This window comes from Dermochelys coriacea, chromosome 10 (assembly GCF_009764565.3).
Source record: "Dermochelys coriacea isolate rDerCor1 chromosome 10, rDerCor1.pri.v4, whole genome shotgun sequence".
NCBI lineage: Eukaryota > Metazoa > Chordata > Testudines > Dermochelyidae > Dermochelys > Dermochelys coriacea.
Window position 1 is genome coordinate 68543878 of NC_050077.1, and position 15034 is coordinate 68558911.

At 40.6% G+C, this 15034-nt stretch overlaps 1 protein-coding gene across 4 annotated transcripts in view; it reads left to right on the plus strand.

Annotated features, from left to right (window-relative positions):
- Window positions 1–15034, plus strand: part of EFL1 (elongation factor like GTPase 1) — a 158799-nt gene that overhangs the window by 125385 nt on the left and 18380 nt on the right. For all 4 annotated transcript variants that reach the window (XM_038420081.2, XM_038420080.2, XM_038420082.2 and 1 more), the window contains one exon: window positions 8692–8876. In XM_038420081.2, the coding sequence (XP_038276009.1) occupies window positions 8692–8876 (185 nt within the window). The remainder of the gene's footprint in view (window positions 1–8691; window positions 8877–15034) is intronic.

A 15034-nucleotide genomic window follows, 5' to 3' on the forward strand; every position in this document is an offset into this window, starting at 1 on the left:
GAACATAAATGGGTAATTTCAGCCACCCATCTTCCTCTTCTGCAGACTACCCATGTACAACAGAACTGGTATAGTCCTGCTGGATGCTGAGGTGTACGCACCTACCCAGCAGTGCGCCCTGCTCTGTGCAAGCTCCCCATGCAGCAGAATGCAACATGTGGGTGAGACTGGGGCATCTGCGACTGTTGCTGATTCAGATCCTCCTGTCATTCACCCCATGGCATCCCCCACTTCCACCCTGACAACCTCCTGCTTGCGTATCTCCTCAGTGTCCATTTTGTCTACTTGAGTTGAGTGCTAGATAATGGAAATTGGCCAAAATGGACTGAAATGGCTAATAATGCTATTGGGAAAGTTGGAGAAGAGAGTGGGTGAGTTTTAAAAATGAGATAAAACAACTCCTGACATGTTATGTAAGAGCAATTTTATATTTTTCAGTGTAGCTCTGGAAATAATTTCAGACTTTTCCAACATCCAGTAAGTGCATGTTTTAGAAGTATTTCCCATTACTGCTTCAGCAATATATGTTACCTTTTAAAACTTGCTGGTTCCCTGACTACATAAGATTAAGTAAATACACCAATTCTGAAACTATAAATTCAGTGTAATTTACTGCAGCTTATGGCTGTTTTCACTACCAAAAAAGGTGATGTTTTTACAGCGAGATAACTAATATACATTAGCTATTTCACTATAAAATCCTAGTGGAGACAAGGCGCAGCCAGTTTTTACCATGATGTAGCTAGGCAAGGTCAAACCTGGATAGGGAAGATTGCATTGACATTGCCACAGCGCACTGCAGTAAAAACTGCTTGCGCCATGTTTCCATTAGGATTTACACCCGTTAGCGATCTTGTTGTAAAAGCCCTCTGTTTTTGGAAGTGAAGACATTATGAAAATGGGGGGAGGAGCAGAAATATGTTGTAAGCATGCATATGTCTAATTGAATGAGACTTCATTTTAAATTATATAGCTGGGTCTCACAAACACCTTCATATTTTCCCACAAGCACCTGCTCCTTTCCAGTAGATTGTACTGTATATTTAGTGTTTGATTCCTCTAGGTCATTCACTACAAAACTCCTTCTATATCCACTCCTCCTCTCTCTTCTGGAAAACTCCAAATACATCGTGAACCTTCTGAGTATCATATGCGCAATGATTATTTAACTGGTGCTCCCTATTGATATTGCTGTCTTTCTTTTGCACAACTTCTCTCCTCATTCGTTACTAATGGGGTAATGCTCCCCACCTGTGAAGAATTACAAGGTTGTTTTTGCTGGAAACCCCAGGACTAAGCTCAGGCCACCAGATTTGCTGCCTCTGGCATGGAACAAGTTCATGGTTAAATTTCTCTTGACCATTTTGTTGTAAAATCTTTATTTTTATACATTTTCATGCAATTGCAACTTAGAATCTTCCTCCTCCCCTGGATTGGGTAAATAGCAGAGTGGTGATTTCAACTACCTGGATCTGCTGCTACAGCACCTCCTTGCTGGACGACTCTGCTCCCACTCAGGCATAGCAGAGCTGTCTTGAAAACACCTGCCTTAAATCTAAGCAGTGTTCCCTATGTGAGGCAGCATTTACAAGCACTGCAAAGAGTGAATTATGCCCTACTTGTTCCCAGCTAGCCAGTCCTCACGCTGCCAGAACATAGGACTTGGAGTCAAATGAGCATGTCAGGTCCCCACCCTGCACCAAGGAGCACCAGTCCATTGCAGAAGAGCCCAATGAGGAGCCTTCGGAGCTTTTGGCACAAGAGTCAAAGGACCAGGAGCAAGCTATCCGGCCAGCTCAGGAGATAAATCCCAAAGGTGACCTGGGCTGGAGGGAGAAGAAACCTTGAAAGGATCCAGAGGTACCTCCCCTCCTATCCCCCGCCCCAGATATTAACGTGGATCCTCAGCTCTTTGCAGAAAGAATCAGAATTACACAGCTCCCCTTCCTCCCACTGTGAACCAGGGGATTCTCACGATAATCAGGAGTAAGTTCTAAAAACTCCAGGTCTCAAAAAGGCAAAAGCAAATTTGTCTGTCTTTCCCAAGGCAGCGATTAATATTGTTAATGAAGAGGTGGGATGAAAATTAGGGGTTAAAACCCTTCTCCTTTGCCTTCTCCCTAGGGGAGTGTTTGGAACTTCTCCTACAAGTTCTCTCTTCAGTACCATGCTCACTGTTTCTCCCCCACCTTGCAGCATGCCTGTGTAGCCCTGCATCAGGCTGCAACCTATTGCAAATTTTGCCTATCTGGTTTTCAGCCCAAAGGCCCTTATTCTGCCAGGGAAAGGGACTCAGATTTCAGGCAGCAGCAGAATGGGAATTGTGCCTTCTCATCATCAGCCATAAACCCTTGCTCTGGCAGGGAAATGCGCGTGAGGTGCTGAAAGGTGGGAAACAGTCTCTCCTCCACACCACCGCTCCACATGCTGACCCCACATGAAAGCCTTAGGAGCACTTCAGGCCATTTGTGACCAGAATAGAGGCACATGAGGATTCCATTCCCCATGAGGCTGCAACTTCATGAGGTTACAGACAGGTAAATCCCTTCCGACATTCAAAATGACACTGATTTACTGAGTAAAGCTCCAAGTAGTACTAGGTTGCTCCTACCATATTTGGGTGCTAGATGTCCCTGTGAGCCTGAAAGGCTGCCTGCCATAGTCAAGAGATGTGTACCAGCACCCCTCTTCTGTTGTGTGATCCCAGTGCCATGATGAATAGTGTACTATCCTTCCACCTGTAAACTGCTGAGGAAAGAAGTACCACACGTGCATTAAAAACAAAAACAAAAAACCTACATAACATTTCCAGAACAGGATGTCAGTCAATGGCTTGCAAGGCACTCATTAATATTAATCAAATATCTTCCCTGTTAAGCCTTATTAGATATCTGTTTTCTCATTGATGCCTTGAGGGAGTCATAAGATCCAAATGAGGACACCTGATTAAACTAAATGTTAAATTCAACCATTTTATGGAATTTCTTTGTTTTTATATAATTTGGGAGCCAAATTCTGGTACAGCAGTAGCTCCACTAGTGAAAGACATAGTCACACCGTCAGAAAGGGACTTCCTTACAAAAGACCTCATAGACCATAAAAAGAAAAGGAGTACTTGTGGCACCTTAGAGACTAACAAATTTATTTGATCATAAGCTTTCGTGAGCTACAGCTCACTTTATCCGATGAAGTAAGCTGTAGCTCACTAAAGCTTATGCTGAAATAAATTTTAGTCTCTAAGGTGCCACAAGTACTCCTTTTCTTTTTACGAATACAGACTAACGTGGCTGCTACTCTGAAAATAGACCATAAAAGTGATGACACACTGCACAGCTGTAGCTATTCAGATCAAAGGCTTTTCATATATTTAATAAGGAAAGCCTACTTTGTGGCAAAAAAGTGGCTTATCTTCTAGGAGTATGAACTTTTTTTGGAGTGAGATGTCTTAGGTTCTGTCTTGGTCAAACCCTTGATGTGATTTGTGCCAAGCAATGCATTCTAACTTGATGGCTATAAGGCAGCCATGTTATACCCGGGAATAGCCATTGGTCATCCTAAATGGATATTTTGTGCATGTAAACTTACAGGGGAGGAGCTATTAGAGAGACTAGTAGCTGGACTGCAGAGAAGCCTCTATCCTCTCTGTCAAAGCCACCATAGTAATTCTGAGAAGGATCTCTTCCCCTGGCAGAGGGAAAAATCTGGAGCAGAAGTTTCCAAGGGTTCCTAGATAAATTTTCCTCCAAACTAAGAAAATCCTCAGCACAACACAAACAAAAAAAGCCTTTGTGTACAAGACCCCACAGATTCTTCTTTCTGTTCCACCAGCTGCACCCAGAGCATGAAGTGGCTGCTGTAGTCAGAGCAAGGCACAGGCTGCATATTATGCACCTATATCCATGAATGGACAATAAGTTGCTGGAAAGGATCCATAGCTACCAGTTCTTCAAAATCAAGAAGAGCTTTTGATCCTAATGCAGAGAATTGCTAATCCATAGGTCAAAACAAACATGGCTCTGGGCATAATTACAATAACGCTAAGTATTTGCAGAGATCCAAAACTTCATTGTATCCCTCATTTCCTGAGATATCATCAGTTGTCAATTCTCTCCAATGTCTAGGATTGCTGGTGCCATGCATCAGCTTCATCCACTGCATGGTTTTCTCAAAATGGACCTGCTGAAATTTCTTCTTTGGGCATAGAACTATGTATTTTATGCAGTGAAAAATTAGGTGTCATTTTCAGATTACATCTGAATGCCCCTTTGTAGGCAGGTAGGTACAAACAACATGCTGAGAGCCAGCTCAACTTTCATTCTAGACCTTTGCATACTGTACTCGCTATGGAAGCATTGGAAAAACAACTTTCCAAAATCCCATGGTACACATCCTGTTAGTTCATTTTTACACCTCTCTGAGTGTCTTTTAAAAAAACAAACATGGCAAAATGGGATCCAATGAGTGGTCACTTGAGCCCAGTATCCTGTCTATGACAGTGCTCAGTACCAGCTGCATCAGTAGAAGGTGCAAGAAACAATGTCGTGGGTACTCACAGAAGAAACCTCCTCATACCTCCTGTTGAGGTTGGCTTATGACTGAGGTGAGAGTGTTTTATATCGGTTCCAAAATCAGGGAATAACCAGAGGGCAAAGCTTCTTCGTGGCAATGGAAATAATGTCCTGGATAGAGAAGAATCTGCTACCTTTCAAGACAGTTCACATAAAGGATACAGGAAAGAGGAAAAGGGAGAGTTGTGGTCCTCCTAGTCCTCCACTGATCCAGAAGGCACTTTGGACTTGCTAGGTAACCAAGGATTGCCCTTGCAGAAAATATCAGACCTCTTGAAGCAGGAATTCCTTCATTCGGACTGGGAACACCTACAGCTAACCGCATGGGCATCGGAAGAGAACTGTAGTTCATTTCAGATTCTCCATTAGCCTCTCATAGCATTAAGTATCCAGAACTCAACCAGACTATTTTATTCATTGATCTGGTCAAATGTATGTTTCTGATGTGAGGGGAAACAAAGTTCTTTGGGGCATAGATGATTGCCTCTTTCTTTGTGCACAGTTAAGCACAGTGGGTCCCTGACAGCTGGATGCTGTTGTGATGCAGATATTATAATAATCCCAAAGTTCTGTGGTGATCTCAGCTACACTAGCGTTTCTCTAGGCAGTCTGGTTGTATCCTACAGAGAAGCCCCTTCAAAACATAGATATCAGCCGTAGCAATATTTTGTAGACAAGTAAATTGGATCCTCCTTTTGAATGTCAGCTGCCAAGTTTAATCACAGTGACAAATTAGGCAAGCCTGTGGCTGTCCTTTCTAGTCACCATTATCTCCAAGAGGTAAATTTTGCAATTAGCTACCATAGCTATGCAAGAACCATGCTGCTTTAGTCATGAGGAAAAGGTTATTCATATAGCTCCAGTAACCTTTTAGTTCAAGGTAAGCTCCTCTTTCACAGTTCCTGGGAAGAACTTTTCTCATCACTTTGTTCAGACCCTTGGAAAGTTGTGGCATAAATGGGCATTCCTAGAGGTCTAAAGATGCATCTTAAGCATATGGATTACATATGCCAGTTTTACCCTGTTCATCTCATTGTATCCAAATTGCCAATGCCATAGGGCCTCAAGGTTGCTGCAGGCAAGATGTAAGAATCCTGCAGCAGTTGGTGTGCTGTACATCTGGAAAACCGTTCATACAAGTCCAGAGAGAAAGGGGGGGAGTGTGTGAGCCTCATCAGAGAAAGATTTACAAAGTATGTTTCCATTCCTCTGCAGGGGCATCCTTTGGCAGGAAGGTGCTACTGTGTTGGTTCTCAAATAACTACTTAATTTATAAAGCACTTGCTTTATATGGGGTGAACGTCCATTCCTGTCTGTTTTTCTACTCTAATAAACTCTGCTTATCCTTCCCTCCTTACTTCTGGGCTTCACTGCTCACTACTTCCCATTAGTAACGAATGACGAGAGATGATGTGCAACAGAACGAGAAATTTCTTACCTGATGATTTTCTTTGTTTAGCAGCTCCTCTTCAAATTCAATGACCAGAATATAAATTGAATTTTTAATCGAAAGGGAGAGGTTAATTTAATATGTTATATCAAGTTGTCCTAATGCTAATTGGCTGCTGAAGTGTTTCTACAGCTGTGGAAAAACTCTTCTGGTGGCCTGAGCTGAAGGGCCGAGCTTAGTCTCAGAGCCTCCAGCAACAATATTGGACCACTTCTGAATTCCACAGATGGGGGCGGTGGCATTAGCCCATTAGTAATGAATTCGGAGAGAAGCTGCTAGGAGTAAGAAAATGATCAGGTAAGAAATTTATCATTTAGGCTGTTGATCCTTTTTTTCTTTTTCCTTTGGCAAATTTGTCTTGGATTTTGCTGATGTGAGTGAAATTTTGATGAAATGCCTTTTACCATAGCACTGTTCTACTGATAACATAAACATTGGTGCTGTTCTTTACAGCTCTAGCTCATATATAGATATAACTATATAGGATGCAATTCTGTTCACTTCATAGAGCCCGAGTAGTCAGTTTCATGTCAATTTCATATTTACTGTACATATAGCTATGAATAGATACCTCAGAACTTTTGTTTGCATCTTTATTTTTAAAGAGTTGTACTTCATTAAGAGCAGATGCATAAGTAAATTGCATCTTATTCAGGCTTTTTGGTATATTGCAGCATCACAATATTGCTCTACTTCTGAGATACTGTCATGACTTCAGAATAAATTTCCTTTTCAGGTATTTAGAGATTAAAAAAAGTGCTTCCAGCATACATACAAGTACATGTGCATACACAGCCAGTCAAAAAGATAACTTAGCACAGGTTAGAAACCCACTTGCAGTTGGGCATGGAGCTATGATCAGACCCTCTGTGGCCAGTAATCAACCTATTAGGTAAAACAGTGTACTAGTCTAGCCTACCCTCAGCACCTCTTCCAGTGATTCAGAATCCCCCTCCTCCCCTCAAGGGCTAGGCTCTGCAGCATTCAGAACATTTACACACAAACTCCTGTGGCTTTCAAGATCCTGACTCCCTCACCTACCCCAGTTCTCCATCCAATGCAGTCCAAAAAGAGGAGTGTGGGGGAGGGAGGTGGATTTCAGGATTTATCCCAAAGAACAGTTGTACTTTTTAGACTCAGAACCTCATATAACTTCTCTCTGGTAGAAATGACTGAAACAACAATCCAAATTGCTTGGATGAAATACATATCGTTGAAAAAACCTTTAGAGAGATGGAAAAAAATCTCTACTGGCTTGTATGTTTTGGGAAGACAGACTTCTTCTATAACACTTAGCCCAGAATATAGCTCAACATGTGCCTCTCCAGTAGGTTTGACAGATAGTTCTTTGTAATAAATGGTTCTGATGATATCTGGTGTATCTGTATGCAAGGTTTCAGCTCTGCTATTAAACATAAGGAATAAAATGAATATTTTAAAATATAATATTAATATCCTGTAATTTAGTTTGGAACTTATTTGCCTTTAATAATTTTAATAAATTCTGTACATTACCATCAATATTTCCAGTGATCTTGATAATGTTCTTGAGCAATGTATGTCTAAGCTGTGTTTTACAGTAATGTGCATTTGTACAATAAATCAGCATTTGTGAGCTGTATAAAAATATAACCTTTTGGTGTTTCAGAATTCCCTACACACCCTCAAGGATTCCTTAGGCTTGAAATTGTTTAGCTTATATCAACAAATCTCATACATGAATGCCACATCCAGTACATTTGTCTTGAAAATGCTCTGACCTTTGTGTCTGATTTCAGTTTACAATCTAAACCACGTTTTTTTCAAATTTTGTAAGTAACGAGACAAGGTACACAATAAAGGTGAAATTCACCCACATGCAGAGGACCAAATGAGAGGTGCGGTAGGAGTAGGGGGTGTCCTGGCAAGAGCAGAAAATGTCATTGGAGGTGATGGGCAAGAGCTGTTGGATCCACATTATTTGAATCTACTGTCCTGTAGTGAGGCTGCAAAGTTGCACTAGCCATTGTTCCCATTCATAGGGGCTGTACTGAAGTGCTATGGCCTGTCTGTGGGTTAGATTCCATCACCTCACATCCTCTGCAAAGTTCCTCACAGAAAGCCCAATTCATTGGCCTTGAAGAATTTAATTTCACTTTATCATAATTACTCTTTGCATCTATATCTTTGTGTGTGGAATGTTTATACAGGTAATAAGTAATGGGGAGTGACAGATAATAACTTTCAAGTACTGTAGCAAAGGCGAGTTGACTGACAATGGGGTTATTTACGAATAAAATATTCCTAACAGCACACTCCCACGTTCTTTTCAGGTCATACAATTTAAAATATTCAAGCTTAATGGATATTTATGCAAAATCTTTTTTTTCTACAGTATGCCTTTGAGAAATATACATAGTATTGTCATAAAATGTACACAGTGTAACAACCCACACAGTAGTAGTAATTTATTAAACATGTATATACTGTGGATTTGCCTGTTTTACTAACTAACAAATGTATGCCTTGTATGATTTTAATTAGTCCACCCACAATCTTACAGGAAAGAGATTGAGTCATAGAAAATATATCCCATATTCAGTACTTAGCTTTCCTAAATAAATAAATATGTATTTGCCTTAAAGCAAAGGATGTGAAAGGCTCAGCAAACTAATAAGACTTATGCCTTTGCAGGTCGTGTATATGCTGTCTTGTCCAAAAGAGAAGGCCGAGTGTTACAAGAGGAGATGAAAGAGGGGACTGACATGTTTATTATTAAGGCAGTGCTGCCAGTAGCAGAAAGCTTTGGGTTTGCTGATGAAATCAGGAAGAGAACAAGTGGCCTGGCCAGTCCACAGCTGGTGTTCAGCCACTGGGAGGTAAAAGATCTATTCATTCCATCCGTCTTGGTGATCTATTTCCTGTAGATGTGGCAGCAAAAAAAAAAAGGGGGAGAAAAGGTTACGTTTTGGTCAAGACATGCATTTGATTCATTCTTTTCAAAATAAAGATGAAAAAGTAGCTTTTATGCTGCTCAGAAATAAATTTCTGTCCTGTTTGGATATTTTTAGATTGTTCTGAAAAGTAAAAAGTGTTTTGGATAACAAAATAACTCTTTCATAAATATTTTCTCTGGAGTTGATATGCTGCTGTTTTCATGTGGGTTCTGTGGTAACTTGCTTCGAATAAATGTTGCCATTAAGACAAAAATGTGGCAATAAATATAATTCCTGGCATATGAGAAGTAATCTTTTTATTAAAAAGAAAAGGAGTACTTGTGGCACCTTAGAGACTAACAAATTTATTTGAGCATAAGCTTTCGTGAGCTACAGCTCACTTCATCGGAAATGCATCCGATGAAGTGAGCTGTAGCTCACGAAAGCTTATGCTCTAATAAATTTGTTAGTCTCTAAGGTGCCACAAGTACTCCTTTTCTTTTTGCGAATACAGACTAACACGGCTGCTACTCTGAAACCAATCTTTTTATTGGTCAGTAAAATATTCCGTTGATCAGCAAACTTTTCTAGACGATACTCCTGTTTCAGTATTTATAAGGCACTAATCAACATGTATTTCTTATGCTTTCTAATATCTAAATATGTTTGGATAATTCCAAGCCAGGATTGGCAGGAAAGGAATCCTTTGGAAAGGAAATGGTGTCTGCTTTTGGCACTTCAAAAAGAAATGTGGAGATGAAAGTGATGCCTCTACATAGGGACAAATGATGGTGGGGGAACTTCTAAGAAATGAAATCAGTTCAGAGACATGCCACTCTGTTCCCATCATAGGGATAGTTGATCTTCAAGTACAGAAGGCAGGGCAAGCTTTCAGTTTCAGTTCTTCGTTCAAGAAGAACAAAAGTGAATAGTAAAAAGACTCAACAGACCCATCAAAGGAGCTAAAAGCAGGTTCATGAGTAACAACAGTCATCAGGTCTGTACTATCCATTTAAACTGTATATTTTAAAATAATGTTTACCTGCAGTTTAACTTTTTTGGTCACTTTTTTTAAAATCTGTTTTCAAAGTGAGAAATCAGACTTTGAAAAATTAATTAAAAATTAAATTTGTATTATGTTTATCTTCTGTGGAGTTGCTATTTTGTGATTTCATAAATCAGTTCTCCCAGTGTGTCTGAGATCTGTTTCTTAGTGATAGTATAGAACAGTGGTTGCTAACTGTGGTCTGTAAAGCACTCTTTGTCAATGAAATGCTTGCTGGTGATCCACAGAGAAAATGGCTGGTCACATGATGCTGGCTCTTCTTCTTTATTTCCAGCTTCTAAATTGCACAAAAAGGTCACTAAAAATATTCTTAATATTTTTCTGTGTGAACTATTGCTGTAGTCACAACAGGAATATTATGTGATCACTAATGGTGGAAAGGAAGAAGGGTCTATGCAGTCACAATGTAGAGGTCCACACTGTGAAAGAGTGTGGGAACACCTGATGTAGTACATGTAGAAACTACTTTTGTTCTTTCTCAGTGGTGGTACCATACACCAGTATTACAAAATGTGGTGTGCCAAGTGCTTAACCTTCTCAGGAGCAATTAATACTGTAGCTTTCTCAGCTTCTTCCAGCATTATGTAACTTTAGTTCAGTATACATACAGGTCATGCAATAACCTATAGAGAGGAAGAAAGGGAAAAGACTGAGAACTCAGCCTTCTAAGAAAGGCAAAGAAGAGGAGAGGAGATTTGGGGAAACAATTGGGTAGAAAGAAAACAAAGTTTAAAAAAAAATGGAGAGCAAAACCTCAAAAGTACTTAGAAAGGAAAAAACAGACCAGAACGAAGGGAGAGAAAAGAGACAGAAAATAGGTGAGATTCAGTGACAGCTTTAGGAATATGGGTGGGGGGTGGAAGTGGGGGGGTGATTTACATTCAAATTCATTACAAATGAGATGCTCCAAACCAAAAAAAGGGGTAGAACCACTGTGTTAAGTGTTTCTACGATTTTGGGAGTACTCATCTGGAGAAAAAAGAACGAGGAGTACTTGTGGCACCTTTAGAGACTAACAAATTTATTTGGGCATAAGCTTTTGTGGGCTAAAACCCACTTCATCAGATGCATGGAGTGGAAAATACAGTAGGAATATAAATATATAACACACACACACACACACACACACACACACACACACACACACACACACACACACACACACACACACACACACACACAGAGTCTGAAAAAATGGGGGTTGCCTTACCAACTCTAATGAGACAGATCAATAATCGTGGGCTATTATCAGCAGGAGGAAAAATCACTTTTATAGTGATGATCAGGATGGTCCATTTCAAATCGTTGACAAGAAGGTGTGAGTAACAGTAGGTGGAAATTAGCATGGAGAAATAGTTTTTAGTTTGTGTAATGACTCATCCACTCAATCTTTATTCAGGCCTAATTTTGATGGTGTCCAGTTTGCAAGTTAATTCCACTTCTGCAGTTTCTCATTGGAGTCTGGTTTTGAAGTTTTGGTTTTTTTTGTTGAAGAATTGCCACTTTCAAGTCTGTAATTGAGTGTTCAGGGAGGCTGAAGTGTTCTCCAACTGGTTTTTGAATGTTATAATTCTTGACATCTGATTTTGTGTCCATTTATTCTTTTGCATAGAGACTCTCTGATTTGGCCAATGTACATGGCAGAGGGGCATTGCTGGCACATGATGGCATACATCACATTGGTAGATGTACAGGTGAACACAAGCCCCGATGGTGTGGCTGATGTGATTGGGTCCTATGATGGTGTCCCTTGAATAGATATGTGGACAGAGTTGGCAATGGGGTTTGTTGCAAAGATAGCTTCCTGAGTTAGTTTTTTTTGTTGTGTGGTATGTGGTTGCTGGTGAGTATTTGCTTCAGGTTGGAGGGCTGTCTGTAAGCGAGGACTGGCCTGTCTCCCAAGGTCTGTGAGAGTAAGGGATCATCCTTCAGGATAGGTTGTAGATGATGCGCTGGAGAGGTTTTAGTTGGGGGCTGAAGGTGACAGCTAGTGGCGTACTGTTACTTTATTTGTTGGGTCTGTCCTGTAGTAGGTGACTTCTGGGTACTCTTCTGTCAATCTTTCTTCACTTCAGCAGGTGGGTATTGTAGTTTTAAGAACGCTTGATAGAGAAACACCTACAGGATCTCTGTTTGAGGGATTGGAGCAAATGCGGTTGTATCTTAGAGCTTGGCTGAAGACAGTGGATTGTGTGATGTGGTCTGGATAAAAGCTGGAGGCATGTAGGTAAGTATAGCGGTCAGTAGGTTTCCGGTATATGGTGGTGGTTATGTGACCATCACTTATTTGCACTGTAGTGTCCAGGAAATGGATCTCTTGCGTGGACTGGTCCAGGCTGAGGTTGATGGTGGGATGGAAATTGTTGAAATTCTGGTGAAATTCCTCAAAGGCTTCTTTTCCGTGGGTCCAGATGATGAAGATCTCATCAATGTAGCGCAAGTAGAATAGGGGCATTAGGGGACGAGAGCTGAGGAAGTGTTATTCTAAGTCAGCCATAAAAATGTTTGCATACTGTGGGGCCATGCGGGTACCCATCGCAGTGCCGCTGACTTGAAGGTATACGTTGTCCCCAAATGTGAAATAGTTGTGGGGGAGGACAAAGTCACAAAGTTCAGCCACAAGGTTTGCTGTGACATTATTGGGGATACTGTTCCTGACGGCTTGTAGTCCATTTTTGCGTGGAATGTTGGTGTAGAAGGCTTCTACATCCATATTGGCTAGGATGGTGTTTTCTGGAAGATCACCAATGGATTGTAGTTTCCTCAGGAAGTCAGTGGTGTCTTGAAGATAGCTGGGAGTGCTGGTAGCATAGGGCCTGAGGAGGGAGTCTACATAGCCAGACAATCCTGCTGTCATGGTGACAATGCCTGAGATGATGGTGCATTCAGGATTTCCAGGTTTATGGATCTTGGGTAGCAAATAGAATACCCCTGGTCGGAGTTCTAGGGGTGTCTGTGCAGATTTGTTCCTGTGCTTTTTCAGGGAGTTTCTTGAGTAGATGGTCTAGTTTCTTTTGGTAACTCTCAGTGGGATCAGAGGGTAATGGCTTGTAGAATGTGGTGTTAGAAAGCTGCCTAGTAGCCTCTCATTCATATTCCGACCTATTCATGATGATGACAGGACCTCCTTTGTCAGCCTTTTTGATTATGATTTCAAAGTTCCTTACGCTGTGGATGGCATTATGTTCTGCATGGCTGAGGTTATGAGCAACTGATGGGGGGTGGCTTATCTCCAGAGCACCTTTGTAACAAATCTCAGGTGCCTCCAGTATCCGTGCCCAGCAGGTAAATCAATCGGGGGTGTTAATTCCAGATAGGAAGTTACCAGAAAATGAATTTTCCCTTTGACTTTCTTCAGGATTCATAACTACTATGTTCCCACTAAATGAACCCATATGTACGTAAACACCCAGATTTTCTCAAGAGGATGGAACGAATTTGCTCATGTGTAGTATGATATCGCAGTTTCTGCAACTGAGCCATAGTTTCAGTAACTGCTTAGCAAATTTTCAGTTCTGAAAATGTAATTGCTGCTGTTACGGAAATGTGGGCAAATTTGTTTCTGACAACTACTCTCTGGCATCTGGCACTTTGTACAATCTATCTGTTTGTCATTGGATTTTCTAGATTTGATTGAAATGATATCCTCATTCATTTGTCAGGGTAGAAGAAATATGTGATTAGAGCTGGGCAAATAACTGATTTTTCAGTTACCTGGCAGTTCTGTAAAATCGGGAGGGAAGAATCCGAAAATGCCAACATTTTCTAGCAAATATAAAAAGTCCAGTTTGTGTCAAATGAAATGTAATTCAACACAACATTTTGTTTCTGGGCATTTTGAAAGGGCTAGATTCACAAAACAGCCAGAAGGGCAGCATGGTGGGGAAGGTGGTCTCTACTTGTAATTCTTAGCCCAGTGGTTAGGGAACTCACTCAGGCTGTAGGAGATGCAAGCTGAAGTCTCTGCTCTGCCAGATGTACGGTAGGGATGTGAACTTGGTCTCCTTCCTACCAAGAAAGCTCCCTTACTAACTACTGGGGCATGAGGTATTCTGAGGCATGTCTCTCTCAATCTCTCCTGTTGAAGCTAGTTTACACATTCCAAATTGGGCAATGATAGCTGCTATTTTAGTGTTTTAATTATTTCAAGGTAAAAGAAACATATTTCAAAAGTAAATATGTGACTTTGTCCAAATTCTAATATTTATCTAACTCTACTCTAAAGAACACAATTTACTACAATTTACTATAAAGTTCAAGGAAAAGTTAGAGAAAAGAATGTTGAATGTGGTACATGGTGGATTCTTCTTCACCTGAAGTCTTTAAATCAAGTCTATATCTTTTAAAAATTTAAAACTCAAACAGAAGTTATGGGCTTGATGCAGAAATTATTGGGTGAGGTTCTTTGGTCTGTGCTATTGTCTGAGGTGGTCAGACAAGGAATGACATAACAGTTCTTTTGTTCTTAGTCTATTAATCTGAAATCAGACTGAGCTCCAAATGAATCATCATCTTGATGGTAGTCCTGACACTTAAGTAATTCTTGGAAGTCATCTGGAACCTTTCAAACCTGTCTCCAGATGTTAGGCATATTAAATGGTGGCTATTTAATTAGCCAGAACGGTTGTGGGGTTTTAAAATAAATAAAAATGACAAGAGGGTTCCTTGAGCCGTTTTTGTGATTTTAGTGTTCATTAAAGTGTGGCTATAATGTTCTTTTCCTTCCACTCACACTTGTTAAATATGTGGGAAAAAATAATACACATTTTCTAACTTCTTCAACAAATAAGTCAGGGCTGCTACAGACAAGTCTTCTTCACTACACAGCCCTGATTCATTCCCAGAGCAAGTCCAGCCTGTGCACTGGAAGAGGAAGGGTACTGTAGAAAAATTAGTATGTGGTCATATCATTGAAGATTATCACAATGCTTTCATACAAGGAGCCTGAACTCTAGGGTTGCCTGGGCAACAATCATTCTGGCATTCCTGTCTTTTGAGCGCTTGACTTCGCAACCTCAATGTTCTTTTAATGCAG